General features: G+C 37.3%; 1 protein-coding gene across 9 annotated transcripts in view; it reads right to left on the minus strand.

Annotated features, from left to right (window-relative positions):
- The window catches only part of tenm3 (teneurin transmembrane protein 3), a 233,519-nt gene that overhangs the window by 140,721 nt on the left and 72,600 nt on the right, over positions 1 to 20,198 (minus strand). For 6 of the 9 annotated variants that reach the window (XM_015046550.1, XM_015046549.1, XM_015046547.1 and 3 more), the window contains one exon: positions 8,198 to 8,380. The exons of the other annotated variants lie outside the window; for them this stretch is intronic. In XM_015046550.1, the coding sequence (XP_014902036.1) occupies positions 8,198 to 8,380 (183 nt within the window). The remainder of the gene's footprint in view (positions 1 to 8,197; positions 8,381 to 20,198) is intronic. 9 annotated transcript variants of the gene reach the window in all.

The raw sequence follows: 20,198 nt of genomic DNA on the forward strand, positions 1-20,198 counted from the left end.
GGAGCAGGTACGTGGCAAACTGCTTTGAACACTGTGTTGAATTTATTTCACAATTGTTATCTGAAAAAAAGAAAACACTAAAGAGCCAAAAGAACAAAATCTAGAGGAAAGATTGCAGGATGAAAAATAAAAATGCAGCTAGAAAATTTCCAAAACAAGAACTGAAAGCAGATCATTCCCAGATAAGCATCACTATTGAAACTCAGAGAGAAATTTATGAATAAAACGTTTTCAAAGGAAGCAGAAAATATATTCAGCATTGTTATTTATTTACCTTTAAACTTCCAGGTGATATCCAGTCGCTCTTTCCTGAACAAAGTCTGCTTCAAGCAAAGAAAACCGGCCTTTTCTTTGTCACTCTAACAACATCCATGTCTAATGAACCATGAAGTCTGCATATATACAAGCAGAAAATCTGGATTACCATCAGACTGTGTGTCTCTTCACATTTTGGAACACAAAGGTGATGAGGATAGTTGGTTACCAGTGTTCCCAATGGTAAAAAAAAGAAAAGAAATCCCTCTACTTTTCAGGTTTTGGCTGTTTGAATGCAAAGTGATGAAATCGATGAAACAATTTTCATACATTATAGTTGTATCACCACTCCTATGCAAGTTTAATAGCTAAGAATCACTCAAATTGAGCAGTTAAGCTCTAAAGATCAATAAATGACTCAAAGTGACTAATTTACTGAAATTAGTTTTCAACTCTTCTGTTGCAGGGATTTTCTTTTCAATGAAATGGAAAACAAAAAAACAACAACAACAACAACAAAAACATCTGCACTAACATTCAACAGTTCAGGATAAGGGACCATTAAAGGAATCCAACCAAGAATCACCAAACACACCAGATGAATAAGGACACAGTCCCACAGCAGAATTAAAACAGTCCCAGCAAACACCTCTGTCTGGTCTTGCTTGGCTACAGAATCGTGACTAACAAGCACCTGAGCTGCTTTCTTCATCCGGTCCTCACATGGATGGAGATCTGTAATACTCCACACTCTCCAAAATCCCTTTTTCCCCTTTTAGCTGAAGAAAGATGTTGAATATGTAATTCTCATGTTGCTTGAAAAGGCTACATTATCTGGAGTGTCTATAGTTGACCTTGATTTATTCTGGTGGATAAAAAAGAAACATGCGCACAAAGACGACAATGCTTCAGTGTTTGTTTTCTGTGTATTTTATGTTGAATGATTAATATGGGTCGATGTTAAATGGCTTAAAAGTCCCAGCCCTCTTAAAAGGAAGCTGGATTTCGCTCAAAAGAATATAAAGAATAAATAAAATGCTTGGCTGTGTTTGAAGACGTTTTGCACCGTGCCTCTGTAAATCTATAGTGCTTAGACAAACAGTTGTGTGAAAATAGAAATGAGTTCAGAGGACACTGTAATATTAATAGCACAGTGTCTGTGACAAAGCAAACAGAGAGGAGAAGGGGCGATAAAGCTTCAGGCCTCAGTTTGTGTGTAATTGATGATATCTCCATCTTTCTTCATGCCCTTCTATCCGCTCCAACTAGCCTCTTCAGCTGACCTCTTGTTTCGTTTCCTCTCTTCTGCTCCACTCACCTCTTTAGTTCTAGCAGCTGCAGTCTTTTCACAATCTCTCATTAGTCCACCATTTCTATTTTCTTATTGTGGCACCGGTGCACTGACCCCTCATCTGCTCTCCCTCCCGTCTCCGACTCTGTACTATCATTCTCAACTTCATTTTCTCCTGCCAAGTCAGCTCTCTGTACCCTCCTTTTCACTCAACCAGTCCTTAAATTCGCTCCAACCAGCCAGGTCATTAATAGGGAAGGTTGTGCTCTGCTAAGCCTCTGGGTCTCCCTTTGTGTTTGCTGTTTATTTTTCTCTTCTCAGCAACAAGGATTTCTTTTTTGACGCAACGTCTTGCTCATGTTTCCTTTTCTCCCCTGCCAGGACTCCCAAAATCAAATCGGCCTAAGTGAGTAACAGATGACACATGTTGCTGAAGTGCAGGCAGTTATGAGATCTTTAGAGGCTTCCAGCCTTGCCAAATGTTCTGCAACCAGTTTTTAGATTACCGAGAGCAAAGGGGGTCAACACATGTATCTGGGCTTCATTTTGTGTTTTATTTTACTGCATGAAAGCCCATCAGTGTGTTTATTTGACATGGGAGATGAGTAGGAAAGTGAACCAAAGGAACCAAGACGGCGCACAATCATTTGGGATCGTAAAAAAATTAAATAAAATCATACCTAACCTACAAGACATTTTTGCAAAGGTTCAGTTTATTTATATTACTACATTATTTTTTATAGCTTTCACATTGATGAAGGTAAAAATACTTGCCATATTTTCTTTAAATCATCCACTTATAAATTTCTTAACGTTTTCAGAGAACTTCATATTGGGCCGTTTTCATTTATTTTAGCTCTGACCGTGTACGGGCCGGCTGAATACGACCCATCTATAAAGGTAGGTGAGATTTACTGAAGTCATAAAAATATATTTCCTAACAGAAAACAGTCAGTAGAATGCAGAAAGAAATTCTAAAATCCTGGGTTGTCAGCAGATAGAAAACGTTGGGGAGGAAACGTCCCACGCCATTTGGATCTATTTTACGACCAAAACGCTGTGCAAAATGCAGAAGCAGCAAAATGATGTACATTACGGTGCTTGAGGCTGAATTACAACTGTATAAATTTTAAGTTTATAGTTTTGCTTATTTTCGACTTTAAGAAAGAGCAAGAGCAGTTTTACTGCTTTTTCATTCCTCATCGAGAACTACAGGTTTACCAACAAAAAACTTATATTTTTTATTATTGTTTTGTTCACTATTTTTTGGCTCTTTCACCAAATCTCCACAGTCTCTTTCACAACATTTATGAAGCTTCTCTGAGTTTATTAGTTTCATATTAAACTATAAATATAAATTTTAATTAAATTCTATTAAAAATGGTGACACCCTCACTTACGGTATCAATGCAAAACAAGAGAACAAACTGTATGTGTGACCACTGATGGTGGAGGTGGGCCTGTCAAATTATGGGCAATATTTTTTTTTCTTTTAAAATAGGCCTGTTTGTAAAATCCAGGGCTATTACTGAAGTTATTTAAAAAAATCCACGCATTTTTTCTCCTTAGTCTTCACTGTAGTAACTGTTGCTGATGTTGTGTCCTAAATTTAATGCACATATGGAGCTTAAATCCAACACATCACACAAACTGTAACCTAAACTATAAACGATTGTATGGAAAGCCAAATCTGTGACAATTCAATAATTTACCCATGTAAATTAAAAACAACCTTGAGATGCATGCATTAAATAAATAAATCCACCTTCATCTTCAAAAAAATAAAATACACACACATATATATACTGCTCAAAAAAATAAAGGGAACATTTCACTTCAATTTTATGTGTGGCTCCAAATCCAGGCCTCCATTGGTTAATAAATTTGATTTCCATTGATGATTTTTGTGTGATTTTGTTGTCAGCACATTCAACTTTGTACAGAACAAAGTATTCAATGAGAATATTTCATTCATTCAGATCTAGGATGTGTTATTTGAGTGTTCCCTTTATTTTTTTGAGCAGTGTGTATATATATATATATATATATATATATATATATATATATATATATATATATATATATATATATAAATCCTTAGATAACTTAAAAATAAGAAAGTAACTAATTCATAAATATTTTTAATTCACTTCATAGTAATTAAGTTATTTTATCTCTGCCTTACAAATCAAAATCACCCAGCTGAGCTAATGCTACAGTAGAAAATGTGATTGGTGTACAGATTAATTGCTGTGCACCAATCAGATGTTAGAGTTTATTTAATGAAACGCAGAAAAAGTTTGAATTATGGAGCACAGGAATCAAAAAAGTACTTTAACAAAAATAAACTGTTATGTATGATTTCACCTGTTTAAATTAGATTCCCCAATTGCTTTAATAACTAAAAATTTGAGACCTTTAAAATATGCTTCTAATAATTTTGGCTGTTGGCTTCAGCTGTCACTGGGCAAAGGGCAAAGTTTATTCATATTGCCAAACGTAGCACTGTATTTAATAACGGATAAGGTTTTGGCATTGGGTTGGGATGTTTCACTGTTGGGTATCAACATAAAAATACTTTTAGAGTTAAGACTAAAAGGAACAAATGATGGATGAGAAAGAAGTGGGAATCAGGAGAATAAGGGAGAAGTGCAGCATGAAAGGTAGATGGTAAATATTAATTAGCAGAACGATGTGGATGGAGGGCCCAGGAAGAATATTATGTCCCCAAAGACGTCGGCTTGTCTGAACATCAGTTAAACATGTTTTCATTAAGTTTGAGGATTTTGGTTTAAATACATATTCTTAATTAAATATGTATAACAAACAATCCGAATCTCATCCGTTGTGTAATACAGCACATGAGGAGAACAATGAAGATGAAAATATTCGCAAGGCACAGAACAGAAACCCCAATCTACCTACTGCACAATATTTTGCAATATTTCTCAATCCCTATCTTGTAGCACAATGCATTAGCTGTTGCACACACACACACACACACACACACACACACACACACACACACACACACACCCTCTTTGTGTTCGCCCTGCTACCCTTTAACTCCCTTCCACTGTATCTCTCTTTGTCTGGCTCTCTCTGTGTCTCCCAGCCTCTTTGTATGGAGCCTGCCACAACATTTTGATTTACTTAAGTGACTCCATTCTGCAATCAGCCTCAGACGTGAACTGCGTGCTTCTGCTCATGTCCTCTGTGTGTGTTTACGTGTGTGTGTTGTTGAGAGGCGAAACCCGACGACTAGCCTGACATTCATTAGCTTGATCAATGATTGAGTCTTATCTTATCCCTCCGTTTAGTCTCTTCTCATCTTCGACGTGCTTCTTTTTTTTTTTCAATTTGACCCAGCTCTACTCTCGTCTTTCAGCTCTGGACATGGTAAACAAAACGGTTCATTTCTGAATCCCTTCCTCCTTCACTCCCTGAACCATAATTGATGAGAAATGGTGTTGAGAAATATGTAGTTTTTTTTTCTTTTTTCTTCGCCTTCCTCCCTTTCATTTAGTGGCTCATTGATTAGTTCTGGTGTTGAGGAGAATTGCCTGCTTGGTCCCAAAGTAAAAAGCACTAAGTGTAATTCATGTTTCTCTGTATGCCGTGGTCGGACATGCCTACTCCTTTCACTATAGACGATGTCAATAAACCCTGGCGTCATCCTGCCGCTGGCAAAGAAACTTGTCTTTTTTATGCTGCTTTTTCCGCTCCCAGTTGATTGACTTGGCGTCTATCGAGGCATCTACAGGCTGGACAGTGGATGATTTTTGGCGTCTTTTCACTCTCTAAAAGACAACGTGTCTGCGGGTATCAGAAGAAAGGAATCACAACACGACTCCTTGCATCTCTTGCAGCACGTCACCTCTGGATGTGAACTAGAAGAATACAGTTGTTGACGAGTAGGCAAAATTTTATTTTCTTAACTTATTAGTTTAGTAAACACTCAAAAATATCTCCTTACTATTAATTTATGGAGATTTTACTATTTACTGCATCTTATTAAAGCAAAGTATGTTAGAAGCTCTTTGATCTGGACTGCATCTATTGCATCTGAATCTGCATGACTGTTTTAGTTTGGCTTATAATTGGATTGGTTTTATATGCCATTGGCAGAGCAGGGGGAAATAAAATGAACTGGAATCCATGTAACTAGATTTAAACTTACTTAAAATGCACCAACATGCAGTTAAACTGTCGTAAAAGCAGAAACCGGAAAGGTGGATATATATGTAGCTATGATAAAGCATATTATAAAATCACAACTGAATGAATCAATATGAAATATTTTTAAAAAGCAATTAAAACATCCAATTTCAGTCATAATTCAAATGTTGTACATCTCTTTTTCTTGATTTGACAACTAAATTATACTTTAGATGTACTTCTCATTTGATACATTTTTAACCACCAGACCTGACATGAACACCATGTGTTATTAAATGTGTTTGTTTTTTAATCATCCACTACTTATTTACACCATAAATAAAATTTGGACTGCTATGGAGTGGATTATATTGCACTACTTTGGATCGCCTTATGTATACTCGAAAGAAATGAGACTAAACTGGACTAAATTGACTGCATTGAATTAAACTGAATTATTTTATGTTTTTTTTCCCCTGACATTATTTACTTTACTGTACTTACATAGTTAATGCTGTGTATTGTGGATGTCTGAACAAAATGAAGTAAGCTAAAATGAAATTAATGGGCACTCTGAAATGAAGCTTTATTCTGCAGTGCAGAAGCTGCAGCCTTGGCTGCGTCCTCCAACGTTTTGTGTAAATACTAAACAAAACTCTACTTTAAAAACACCATATGTCACAGCAAAGATCAGGATTATATGCTGCCTGTTGTGTGTAGATTTAGTTTTGTAGATGAAACACTTGAATTCACCATATTTTTCCTTGAAAATGATTAAATATAAACATAAGGAACTTGGCAACCTCTATTGTTCTCTGTTTTTCTGCTACATGGTCACTCAATAAACAAGCAGTAACCATATTACTGGATTTTCTTGGATGTTCCCACAGTCTCAGTTTCTCTTACACTCTCCCTTTCCCTTTCTCTTTGTAAGCAAGAACTTGTAAGCCAGAGGCATTTCTTTTACTTTGCTTGACTTTCCACAACATCAGTGGTGCAAAGAAAAACAAGTTTAAGAAGGAGTGCGCAGTAATATAGACAAATAAAAGGAAAAAAGCATGTCCAGATAGAGCAGGAAGTGGTGAGAGAGATAGTTTAGAAGGTTGGCTGAACATTGGTTGGTTAGGTCAAGCTGGGACTACTTTGGGAAAAGAGGACCACACACACACACTCACAAACATACATATGCGCGCAGCCTTTTAGGCATTTCAGGATCCGACTTCAGAGCTGTTTCTGATTGTGTTTAGACGGCAATGTATATATGAGCAGACGTCTGTCTGTCTCTCTACCCCCATCACTCCTTTCAGCTGTCTTTCTCTTCCTTTTTCTCCCTTTGATTCCCCTTCTCCTAATTGTATCTGACTAATTGTGGTACTCATGGCTTTTCAGCCTATCAAAGTCTGCTTCTTATCCAAATCTTTACTGTAAAATGGACCAACCCCAGCTTTCTGACCAGCCAATGCAGCTCAACATCTGGTACTTATCACTTTTTAAAAGAAATGGGACTTAAGTGAACTGAAATTCAGAGCTCTGAATGGAACCATTCCCAGTTGGTAAACACTACTTTCCCACTGTGAAGGCTGTGCAGAGCTTCACAGCCTATTAGCACCAGAACAGTGGGTCTCAAGTCATTTTTGCCACTTTGAAGCTTATTTAGTCTTGACTAAACAAATTAAAGCTGTGTTGTTTTTACATGTCTGACCAAGCTTGTTTGTGTATTTTAATGTGCTGTAAAGGTGCAGAGTTATCAAATACATTTGTAATTCAGTGCATTTAAGTCAAATCAGCATTGTTTTTCTGCATCAGATCGGTATTGGCCGATACTAAACTTCAGATATCTGCATCGGTAGGGTTAGGGTTAGGTTTTTTGCCTTGACATCAGATAAAATGTTCCCACATATGTTGGAAGATCATCCATTATCTCCTTGAACAACTTTAGGAGTTAATAGTCACAGGGCTGCAACGCATCAGATGTAACCGTTAAAATGGGACTGAGGAATGAGTGTGACACACAATACAATGCAGCGACAGCAGCAGCCCAGTTTATGGGCGCAAACAATAAAGTGTTGATAATGGTCCACAAACGCATGGCTTGTATCTGAAGCATTTGTTGCATAACTCTGCCTGCATGGGGATCAAAACACAGAGCTCAGTTAAACATGGGGAGGATGCCTTAAACACGACATCTGCACGCTGCTCAGGTGTTATAGGCTAATACTCTGTTGTCTGTTCTAAAGACAACTGTGTAGCATCCAGAACATGGATGGTCTGTGATTTTATATGTGGTAAGGGGCGTCTTCAACCAGCACTGGGATTATTACAATAATCAGACTAAATCACAGCATAAGATGTCACGTTAGTAAAGCAGGCTTGAGGACATGACCTTAAGTATGTCATGTTCTCCATCAAATTGAAACGGGAACTACTGACTTCACTAGTGCATCAGCTAAGGTTAGAAAAAAATAATGAAATGAACCCTAAAAGTCCCTTTACCATGTGTTACAGGTAGGTACAACCGAGCTGCATACTCCTCTTCTTCTTCCTCCTCCTCCTCGTCTTCTTCGTCTGACTCTGGCTCAATAGCGTCGGCTAACAGCGGGTTGTCATGTGGATTAGACTGTGGATGTGATTGGTCAATGACAGGTGATGGGCAGGAGGGGGAGGGCATGGGAGAACCTATGAAAGAACACAGCCAAAAAGGAAAAAAACCAGAAAGATGAATTTAAAGAAAGAAATAAAAACAAAGAACTTCAAAAGTTACTAAAATCTTAAAGCAAAATGACTGAATAATGAAGTGTGACGGCTGCTGCTGAAAGCGCATTATGTGACATGAGACTGATGACATCACAGCAGCTGAAAGAGAATAGCAGGAGTCAAACTGAACATTTAGGACCAACAAAACCTTTTGAGAACTTGGTTCTTCACCAGGACTAAAAAGACACCCAGCTTCCAGTTGTTGAAGGATGAACATGAGGAAGAGCAGGCTTTTTGTTGCATCGCCTTGAAAGCAGACTTACAAGAAGAGTGCAAGAAAAATCAATTGTGTATTGATGTGGTAACCTTGGCATTTAGTGACTTGTGAATGCTAAATTGCACAGCTCCCTGCTTGTGTAAATTTGTGTTTTCTGGTCTGTGTATGTTTTGGAGGAGCAGAAAGCTCTGACCAAATTTGGAGCAATCCATAGAAATTCACCACCACAAAGGCAGATAATTGGCGGTTAAAACGAACAGAGAAATCAATTTCAAGCAATTCTGTTGAATTTAGGTTGTCTTTTAGTATTTATCTTACTAAAAGACAGTCTTAATTTTACTGATCTACTTATTTATTAGTTTCAATATATTCAGAAACTTACAGTGATTACACTGTGTTTTAGAACCAGAAAAAACCCAAATATTTAAAAGATGAAGCATAAACAAAATTTAAACCCACTTTCCATTGGATCTCATAGCAGACAAGCACACCTGTCAGACACAAAAAACAGCCTTTAAACAGGAAACACTTCCATATGTGGATCTCAGCGTATTGTCGATTTGGATGTCTTGCAAGGAAATAAGAGAATGGATTTTTTCATTTGACATTTTACCATTTTTTAGATGGTAAAATGTCAAATGGACATGTGCCTGCAAATTGACAACACAGAAAAAAGGGAAGATGGAGCACTTTTGCTACAAAGACAATCTATGCAAGAAACATGGTTGAGCTATGTGGAAATAAAAAAGTGAAGCTCAAAGATTTTTTGACCCACCAACAACAGTCTCTCATATTTAATCCATTATTATATATTATATATATTATATATTAACTTGGAATCTTAGCTTTACGGACAGAAACAAGAAAGGAACTAAATAAACAGAACAAATAACTTATGCTGGGAAACCGAGGTGACTGCAGTTGTTGTTTGAGAGATTATCACATAAGAAAATACTTTCTTGTATTATTGTTTTTTCCTTGTTTTCACAATTTTCGCTACATTATTTATGTATTCAATGAATTTGGGGAATTTTCAATGTCCAATTATACAAACACTAAACTCTTCTTACATTCTCTGTCAGTACATAATGTCTTCTGATGTTCAATAATTACATTAAATCAATAACTGTCCCATCTAACAATCCTCTGGAATATTTAGCTGTCTGCCTTAATTGCAGTTGTTGTTTTCACTGGTTCTGAGCCAAATGAGGGTTAAACTGCAGCTGTGGTCTGTTTATCTTTACATTAATGCCCCCTCCACACAGCAGATGCAGGATTCACTTGAAATGACTTGTTGGATTCACAGCAACGTGCTGAACTAACTGTAGATGACCTGATAAGGTTTAAGTGTGTTTTAGAATAACAGCGTATTTAACCCTCTTTTACCAAAAAATAAATAAATGACTGGTCACATGGAGAAGAACACTTTCAAAATCACTGAATGACTCAACAATATCAAAAATTTCCATAATACATTAATTGGGATCAATGTGTTGAATGTCACATGCCTGTCCACCACAAAGAAAATGGTGTGAGTAACACAATTACTACATACACCAGAGAGGCCAAAGTTTTTCTGTTTTGTCACAAGTAGTAATTTGCCATTGTGGTCAACTACAGGAGCACAGAAGGGTCATAACACAAGTGCTGATTTGTTAAATCTCCAAACTACTTTGCTCATACTTTCCCCTTACTTCCTCCGACTCTTTGTGTTTTCATTGGCTGTGTTGTTATGAACCGAGAGCCAAGTTTTCGTTCCAAATGTAACGTCATCTCCCAGACAATATTTTATCAGCTGCCTTATATTAACTTTTCTCACACATTTGCTAATTCAGTCCTGAAAAGAGCAGAGTATAGAATGAGCCACAATTAACTTTTGTAAAAACGCTAAAAAAAATAAAATAAAATTTAAAAAAAAAATCAAAACTTTTTATTTGAGTCACTTGAAGTGAAGACACCTTCTGGTTTATTGTCTTCATAGACATGAACAGAGGCAAACTAAATACAGCTTTCCTTTCAAAACAGCCTATATGTTGGTACTTTATTTATTTAATATAAACATAATTCTGAAATGTCAGACATTTTATACTTCTGCAGTTGTTTCTGGCCATAAAACAGTGACGCAGCTTAAATAAAACTAATCTGAAATGGGATGGCCCGAGTCTCTGTTTAATTACGTTTCTGCCTTTTGTTTCACTGAGTTAGCAAATCAGATGTATGTAGCGTTTTCATTTGAATCCCCATCCCCCACTCCTCTTTTTGAGTGATGCTGGATATTGGAAAAATAAACTCTGTTTGGCTTTTGCTGAGGAAACATGAACATTACAGGATTAGAGCTGTATGAGAGCAATATTAAAGAGCAGATATGCTCCACTGGATTCCCTGGGTAAATTGGACAGAACCGATCAGCACTATTATACTGTCTCCTGCAAAGAATGATGCTTTTTTTTGTTTTAGAAAAAATAAGCAGCTGTCAAGCTGTGCTGATTTAGTTTTACTGACATTTACCGTTTTGGAATTAACAACACTTCTTCAAAAAGCTTTTACTGCAACCCAAGAACAATATTATATGTCCAACAATAAAACACAATAATTATACAACATCTACTCCTTTGGATCACTGTTCCCACAACGTGTGAAGTCTGGGATCCATCTCATTTGATCTCAGTGCATACATACAGAAATAAAAGGAAAATAACTACTTTGTATAAACTAGAGTTACAGTTACTTTCAATCCTGTATGCTAAAGTAAAATGACCATCTTTGCATATGCGCTGGCTTGATGAACAAGGCTATTCTTAAGATGACAGCACCTTTCATTTCTTTAACTGTAAACAACAGGGCCTGCAGTCTTTGGTCTGGAGACTTTTTTAAATGTTAGTTATCCTCAGGTCAGAATGAGCCTGACCATTTCATGCAGTTTAGGAAACTTCTTTGTCTCAATATTCAGTTTTCCAATCTTTCTTGAACTCAATAAATCTCAAATCAGAGACCGCCTTTGTGGAGTTTATTGTAAGAAAAAACAAAGGGGGAGAAGCACTAAAATGCTGCATTTTAGGCCCGGAGGAAATTCTAGACCTTACCTTTATTAACTCATTGAACTATTAAATGTAGCTCAGGAGGAGATGTGTTGGTATCAAAGCCAGATGCAGTTGTCCACTTAACACCATAGGCTGTTATGACATAGAAGTTGGTTCTTCAGCTTCAAGCCACCCTTCTTTTGAATACTGATTAATGGAGTAAAAATAACTGTAGCTATAGCTGGCAAGAAAATGGCTGGATGCCTCCTGGCATCCTTCCTGAGTACCTAAGGACATGGATTTATGTAGCATTCATATCTTGGAGCTACATTGGATGAGTCATATATCTATGAATCATATTTAATGGCAGCATTTCTAAAGAGCCAAAGCAGTTAAAATGAAACCTTTGAAGTACATTCATAATGTACTTTGTTGCATGTTCATTACTAACGGATATCTACGCAAGGAGACGGGCTACAGCTCAAATTTAGCCACTTGGTGTGCAAGAAACGTGGCCGAAGGGAAGGAAAAACCTCCCAGGGTTGTTGTTTTCTCTCCAAACAAGTTCCAGTGCTTACTGGTGCATATGCTTCCTTAGCAGCAGCTAATCTGTTCCCAGTAGCCCTAACGCATACTGCCACAGATGACTCTTGGTATTTCACCAATAAATCTCAACTGGGCCTAGAAGAGAACTTTTTTTCCCCAAGAGCTGCAGTACAGAATAAAATATAAATAAGTTTTATTGTCCCTCATTTGGAAAATTTAGTTGCACTCGCAGTACAGTGACAGGCAATGAAAGCATGTTCAGAGGTGTGAAAAGGGGTTTGTACTCTTCCTGACTTTTTATTCTTAATTTTTGCATGTTTGTCACACTTAACGGTTTCAGAACATCAAGCAAATTTAAATAATAGTCAAAGACAACACAAGTAAACACAAAATAAGAGTTTTTAAATAAAGATGTTTAATACTAAGGGTGAAAAAAGTGATTGCCACCGCCCCTGTTAAACATAACTGGTTTAACACACCTGAGTTCAGTTTCTCACCATGGCCTGATTATAGACACACCTGTTCTCAATCAAGACATCACTTAAACAGAACCCATATGACAGAGTGTAAATGTGTGAGTGAATGTGTGAATGACTGAGTGTAGTGTGAAGTACAGGCCATTTAGCTTTTTCCAAAGTGAAGTATAGTGAAGATCCAGGACGGCATGCCGAGATCCAAAGAAATTCAAGAACACATGAGAAAGGACTATGAAGTCCAGAAAGTGTTACAAAGTCCTTTGTAAAGTTTTGGGTCTCCAGTGAACCACAGTGAGGGCGGTTATTAAATGGTTAAAACATGAAACAGTGGGTTGACCAAAATTATGCCAAGAGCACAGCAATGATTCATCCAAGAGGTCACAAAAACCCACACAACAACATCCAAAGAACTGCAGACCTCACTGGCCTCAGTTGAGATCAAAGTCAATGCCTTCACCAGAAGAAAGACTTGACAAAAATCGTCTGCATGGCAAAAGTCCAAGGCAAAAACCACTGTCGATCAAAAATAACATTAAGGCCCATATCAAGTTTTCCATAATATATCCTGATTATCAAGAGTTTTGAGAAAACCTTCTGTGGAGTCATGAAACAAAAGTTGGACTCTTTGGAAGGTTTGTTCGATATTGAATCTAGAGTAACACTAACACTGCGTTTCAGAAATGAATGTCATACCAACAGTAAAACATAGTGGTGGTAATATAATGGTATGGGCTGTTTTGTTTCTTCAGGACCTGAAATATTTGCTGTGATAATTAGATAATACCAAAAAGTCCTGCAGGAGAACATCTGACCGTCTGTTGGTTACCTCAAACTAAAACCAATCAAAACGCCTTCCTGCATGGAAAGAGATTTAGAATACACCAACACTAAGACTATATGGTCTCAATTAAAAATACTCTCTGATTAAAGACAGTAGTAAACTCCCAATTTGGTCAACTGAAGAACATACAAAAAAAAAATCAATAATTGATTTAAGCAGCTTCTTTGAGAATCATGGTAGACCACATCCAGAACCGAATCTGGTCGCATCTGGAGAGAATATCTGGAACGACTTGAAGATGGATGTGTGTTCCATATACAAACCAACTGAGATTAAATGATTCTTCCAGGAAGAAGGGAGCACAAAAAGCATGAGCCAAGCTTATTTCCAAGAATACTTCATGCTCTTATACGTTGCACTTACTGCATATCTGCCAATTGCGTTCTCAGAAAGTAATGGAGCTTTCCTATGAGTTTTTGCAAATGACACACTGTTGTTGCTTTCTCACACTACACGACAAAACAAACAGAATGCCTCACAAAGTGATAATGAGTCATAGTATAAGACACATTTAAATGCTTTAACAGGAAAATATGTCTTACTTTTCAGTTCAACAAAAGCCTTTGGTGTTCATATCACCACTTGAAAAAAAAAAAGCAAACAAATGAAAAGGCAAAAAAAGCTAACTCCGTCATGGCAAGGCCAATCAGTAAAGACAAAAGCCTCTCGGTGTTAGATGGTAGAATGTGTCAACTGACAGCACAACCTAAAGAATCAGGTAAGTGGGGCAGCATCAGCACAGTTTAATCCAATCGTATAACAGAACGGGTTTGGGTGTGGTGCGCCCCGTCCACTGCATTGCATTTCTGAAAGGCCACACTGTCAGGCTGGGTGAAAGCCATAATGGACGTTAACCAGAGGTTTTAAAATTTGCTCCACTTTAAAGGGTGAGAGTTTTTCTCTTTTACTGTTTAAGACAATTTTAATTAAAGCCACAGCACAGTTAACACTTGGATAAATACAGTCTATATATTTCAGTCAGCTCAGTCTTTGTGCTCCGGATGAATTTGCCTGGACTACTTGGCAGTTGCTATGAATGTTCTCCGGACTATTTTCCATACGGTGAAACGAACGATTTCGAATTCTTTTGAGACATCTTTTAATCCCCTAGCAGACACATTAGCTGCTGCAGTCGTCGTCCTGAAGGCCTCAGACAGTTCTTTGGATCACACAGTGGTGTTCACCCTTACTCCATCAGACTAAATGTCTGAGGTTTAAACAGGCAAACGTCCTTCAAAGTCCTGAGTAATGTTGTTCCAAAGGTGTTCTAATCATACATCATATGTTACGCCTATGAGTGATTTTAGCTACTTTAAGTGCAAATAAATGTGAAAATCTCACCAGAAATTGGATCTTTTGAAGTTACATCACGGAAAATGTCTTAAAAGTTCTTTTTAATTTTGTTGCTTTCAGTAATGATAATATTGACGTTAAATATATCCCTATGTACAAATAAGGTAGAAAATCAAAGGCTTTTATGGGATGTCTTTTGTTTTCAAATGGCTATAGAAACTTTACTTTCATTATAGTGTGCGAGGAAAATAAAGGATACGGTGATTTCTCAAACATCTTAGGCTTAACAACTTCTTGAATACACACACACACACAAAGAGATACCCTGTTATTATTACAGAATTTCCTGTTGTAAACATCAGTTTAGTTCCTGTTTGCAATGAGAATAAACAAAATCACTCTTACATCTACGAAACACCAAATGTGAACTGAATTAACAAGCACTCTATAAGCTGCTGTGAAGAGCTCATTATTATGAACAGATAAACAAAACCATCAATCCATGTAAAGCTCTCATAAACTTATGAATATAATTATAAGCAAAGTATATATGCACACATAAACCAGTAGCCTTTAGCTGTTGATGTTCTGTAATTTGGACTCATTTCCAGCACAGAGGAAAGAAATTAAATAACGTAATGTGATCATGGAGAGTTACCGCAAAATATGTCTTGGAGGCTACAATCCAAAGACAGAACATCTCCAGATGTTCTTCTCGTCTTAAATGGCTTGCTTATGTTTACACAATGCCATCTGTTGCAATATGCGCTTTCAGCAAATATGTGGTTTAATGAGCCATATGCCTGGATCGGCCAGCTTTCTGCCGTTATGTTTCTACATTTAGCAGTAAAACACGCTTCAGGCATGTATCACAGAGGAGTGAGGGGAAAACTACTTTCAAATAACTGTCGCTTAAAACATCATTACAAGATTATTTATAAAATGCTTGTCTGAACAACACCAAAAAGATGAGTGAAGCCAGAAGTACCTGAAAGCTAATGAGAATGAAAACAGAGCAGGGAGAAATAGGAGAATATTCACAAATAGCCAAACCCGTTGCTGCAGTTACTTCATCAAAAATTAATGTGCGGATTCGATCAAACTTTTGGCTGGTGCAGTTCGCATTCATGTGCATTTTCCCCAATGCGTCAGAAGTTCTGCATGACAATAAACACCCCCCCCATTTGTGCTCTTTAACCAGACAGTTTTGACAATGCAAATATAAAAACCACTGAAAAAGGCATATTGGAAAAAAAAAAAGAAATACTCAAATGTATAAAATAATAAATATCAAAGTCATTCTTTTATCTTCTTGCCACAGACCTGAATCTTTCAAATTCCAGCTTAAGTTTTTGAAGTGACATATCAACCTTGAGAATTGTTTCACTGCAAAAGCTTTTAGAGGTTTTACTCATTTTTCAACTTATGGCATGTCGGTCTGGTTTTTTCTGTAGTAGCTGTTAGCAGCCACTTTACGTTTGAACCTTCATAGATTCACTTCAACATGAGTCAGTTACACATGAATAGGTGATTTCATCCATGTTCTCCATTTCATCCCTTCCTGTTTCTCTAAAAGTTAGTGACAGGCCCAGTGGTGATTACAAAAAAACCTGTTATGATCTGACAGCATTTACATAGTGAAAGGTCTTATAATCACTTTATAGTGAGATGACATTTGTGACACTTGGATATTTAACACGTAAAATGTGAGAGAAGTTTTAACCACACAACAGCAGCAGCACATCACTTTTTAAGAAGCTGTTCTTTTTTTGTTTGTAGTTTATCGTTGTGTTTTATAAAAAATAAAATAAAATAAAATACAACCTGTTTGTGATCCAAAGTGTTGTGTTTCTTTTATTTGTTTGAGCATAACATGTTTCACACCTGAAATGCTTTTAATGTTTCATCTAAAGATGCTGGTAAATGAAAAGTAGCATTACCTCTCTCAGTAAATTTACACCCCGTTTATCTTCCCTCCATTGACTTTGGTAAATGAAGGGAAATGCACTGGGTTAATAAGAGTCCAAGAAAACTACACTGGTATCTGGAAAAAGTTTCCAAGGTGGAATTTTGACTTGAGCATTTGATACTAAAAGCTTCTTAAGCTGAATATATCTCTTAAGTAGGGTTGCATGATATACAACCCCATTCATTTCACTTAAAAAAGGATTGAAAAGCCCATTTATTTCAGTAACTCAGCTCAGTAATTCACCAGATTTTCACGTCGGTGCATCCCTACTGCCAGGATCTACATTTGTGAAAATGTAAAAACCAAAACCTTTGTCCTCGCATACATTACAGTCAAAAGATCCATCCTTTTGCTTGGGACACTATGAAGTCTTCCTAAATCTCTGTCATTAATACTTCAACGTGAATCTTTTCTAAATTCGAGTGGATTTCCTGTTGCACATGTGCAATTGTCATAAAAGCCTTCCATGCGAGCTTCACATCGGCCTTCTAATGAAAAAAACATGCAAACAGACTCACTTGCCTTTACACAGACAGATATAACTTTATGGTAGAAAAGAAGTGGCTTTCATTTCTTCCCTCTCAGGAGGACGATAGAAAATGTGTCTCCATAAAATATCTCCTTGAAACAAATGGAAAAGGACAAAAGGAAACACAAAGACCAAGAAACTTAAACTTAATTGGGCTGAAATGACTCTCGCCTTTTCCTCCTCAGTCATTATCTACTCTCTCTCTTAGAAGTTGCTGAGATTTGTCGGCCTTTTTAGAGTGTACTAAAGTATAAACTAGTACTAAACCACTCTGTCCTCCAGGCACAATTACAGTAACACACATAATAGAATGTCACAACCAACACAACCCCTCACACACCTCCCACACATCCACACGCGTGACGACAGGACAAACATACTGTAAGACAACATGGGAGCACACCAACTCAGCCACATCTCTGGAAATACGTTTCTAGCACCGATTTAATCTCAGTGCTGTGATGGGCTGGCGATCTGTTCCTCTGCGACCTTTTAAGGATTAAGTGTCCATAGCAAATGGATGAGCTTGATCTCAATCGATACCTTAATCCAATCAATGGTGGTTAGTTTAAAAAATGTCCCATCTATATAATCTGTAGCTATGTTGTAAAGTATTTAACAGGTGTTGTAGACATATGTTCAAGAGAAACCAAACTGTTGAGCAATCAGAATTTCCATTAATTACTCAAGTGTATAATCAAGCCCACACATTCAGATGAACATGTAAACACACAGTGTGACCCGTCTCCTGGTATCATTATTTCTCCTGCTAATGTGCTCTTTAGAGGAATGATTTGTGCATGTGTGGTATAAATTAGCTCTGTCCGTTGGGGCAGAGCACAAGAGTGAGCAATATGTTACCATCTCTTTCAACAAAAACAGTCTGCAACCATCTTCAAGGCAGAGCAGCCTGATCATCTCTAAGTAAGCATTCGCATCTCTTTTAGTTTTATCACAACTGGCCAGATGACAATGACAACCTGCATTCTTTTTATTGGAATCTTTTTTTGCCCATAAAAATCTAAGAGTATGCCATGCATTTGCATATTCGTCAATATAACCCAGTGCACATATTACCTACTAAGACCCCTTTCATGCAGAGTCGGTTGTCAGTGAAATTGTAACGTTTTTGTTGCGATCCAGCTGTATATTTATACTTTTCCTGTGATCAGAGTCTCTCACATCGTCACTGTATGAAACCAGGTCTCAAAATGAAAATTTCAGGGAACACACACCACTGAGGTGTGAAGTACTACGCAGGTGTGAAAGCATACATGTGCAGAACGCACTGCTGCAAGATTTCATCTACACATATGAAGATAATAACAATAACATAACTCCCATGCATGTCATAGGAATTGTGATGTAAACTCCCTAATTCTGGTCTTAATGGAGGACAGAGGAGAAGAAGGTTATGTGGCGACGCATCTGCAGTTTGCTACCAGCCAATGTAGGGTGCACAGCCAAGACGGAGGAAAAAAAAAGGTGCTCTGATCAGATGAGCCAAAATTAAAATTTTTGGACAACATAAAAAGAGCTAGGCGTAATGCCAAACAAGTACTGAATATCACAATTAAAACAGCAACCCCAGAGGGAAACAATGGTTGTGGCTGCATAAAGCAAATGGAAGACTTTTCTTCTGCAGGGATGAGGAAGCTGAAGAGAAATGGATGGACGTAAAATATAGAGTAATTCTGGAATGGAGCATTTCAGATCAAAACACATGAATCTGTGAGAATGGTGCAGTCAAAGTCCAGACCAAATAAAATATGACAAAATTTAAAATTAAATGTCTGCAGACGATATTCAACCAGTCTGAGCTTTAATTATTTTGAAGAATAAAAATGATTGTCTAAATTTGTAACGTTGTTGGAGACAAAAGTGAAAAACTGCAAAGCTGCAAAATATTGACTCAGGGGAGGCTGTATATAAAGGCAGGTCACTGAACAATAACACACTACATTGCGCTGACTTCATAAGTAATACTGAAATTCTAAAAGTATGCATGCTTTTAGGTACGTTGTAAAAAAGAGTTAAACCTATTGCTGTTCTCTTGTTCCATCAGATAAAAGTTATGCAAAGGCCCCGTCCTTAAAAAACTGCAACAAATCCACAAGACCAGAGAGATGTAATATCCTTCTACTGTTTGTCAAGTTTTCAGCCAATAGCTGTCTGGCAGTCACCTTGATGTTGCTTTCTGTTTGCCATCTGTGGTGGTTGCTATAGTAACAACCAAAAGAAATGGGAGCCATTTTTGTGACAGGCTACTGGTACCAAAGTGCCCCAAGATTCGAATTAAAATCAGTTCTTTGTCTGTGATGCGGAGACACAAGATTGATTCATCCCTCCAGGTTGGCAGTGTTGCCTTGCCTGAACGATTCACCGTCAAAAAAACGTATTTGTAACAAGGAATTGCCCGCATGTTGTCAAGACAGAGGAGTTTTGGTCGAGCCCCGTTTCTTTTCTGATCAGTTGACCATCTTGTAAAGCGTCACTCAATGTGACTATTTTTTTTTTTAGTTTTTACATCCAAATGTCACTTGGCTTTGAGGAACCACATTCATCTGGTGAGAAGGCACAGATTCTCTGACCAAACCAGTAACAGAGTCGCCATGGACTGAATCCAGTTCCCTGTGGTGTTCAGCTTTTTTTTTTTTCTTTAGTTCTGCCCAAAATCAATACCCAGATGAACTCAAGTTTTACATGTTCCTCCATGACATAAATCAAAGCAGTACTCATTGCATTTTTTGGTTTGTGAGCTTTCCTTTGGACTGATGCAACACCACTATAAATGGCTTTTGGGGTCTGCCAGTAAATCTCTTGTTGCTACACTACTTCTAAGCCTCTGA

This window comes from Poecilia latipinna, unplaced genomic scaffold (genome assembly GCF_001443285.1).
Source record: "Poecilia latipinna isolate Pla-1442-1.1 unplaced genomic scaffold, P_latipinna-1.0 Scaffold783, whole genome shotgun sequence".
NCBI classification, from domain to species: domain Eukaryota; kingdom Metazoa; phylum Chordata; class Actinopteri; order Cyprinodontiformes; family Poeciliidae; genus Poecilia; species Poecilia latipinna.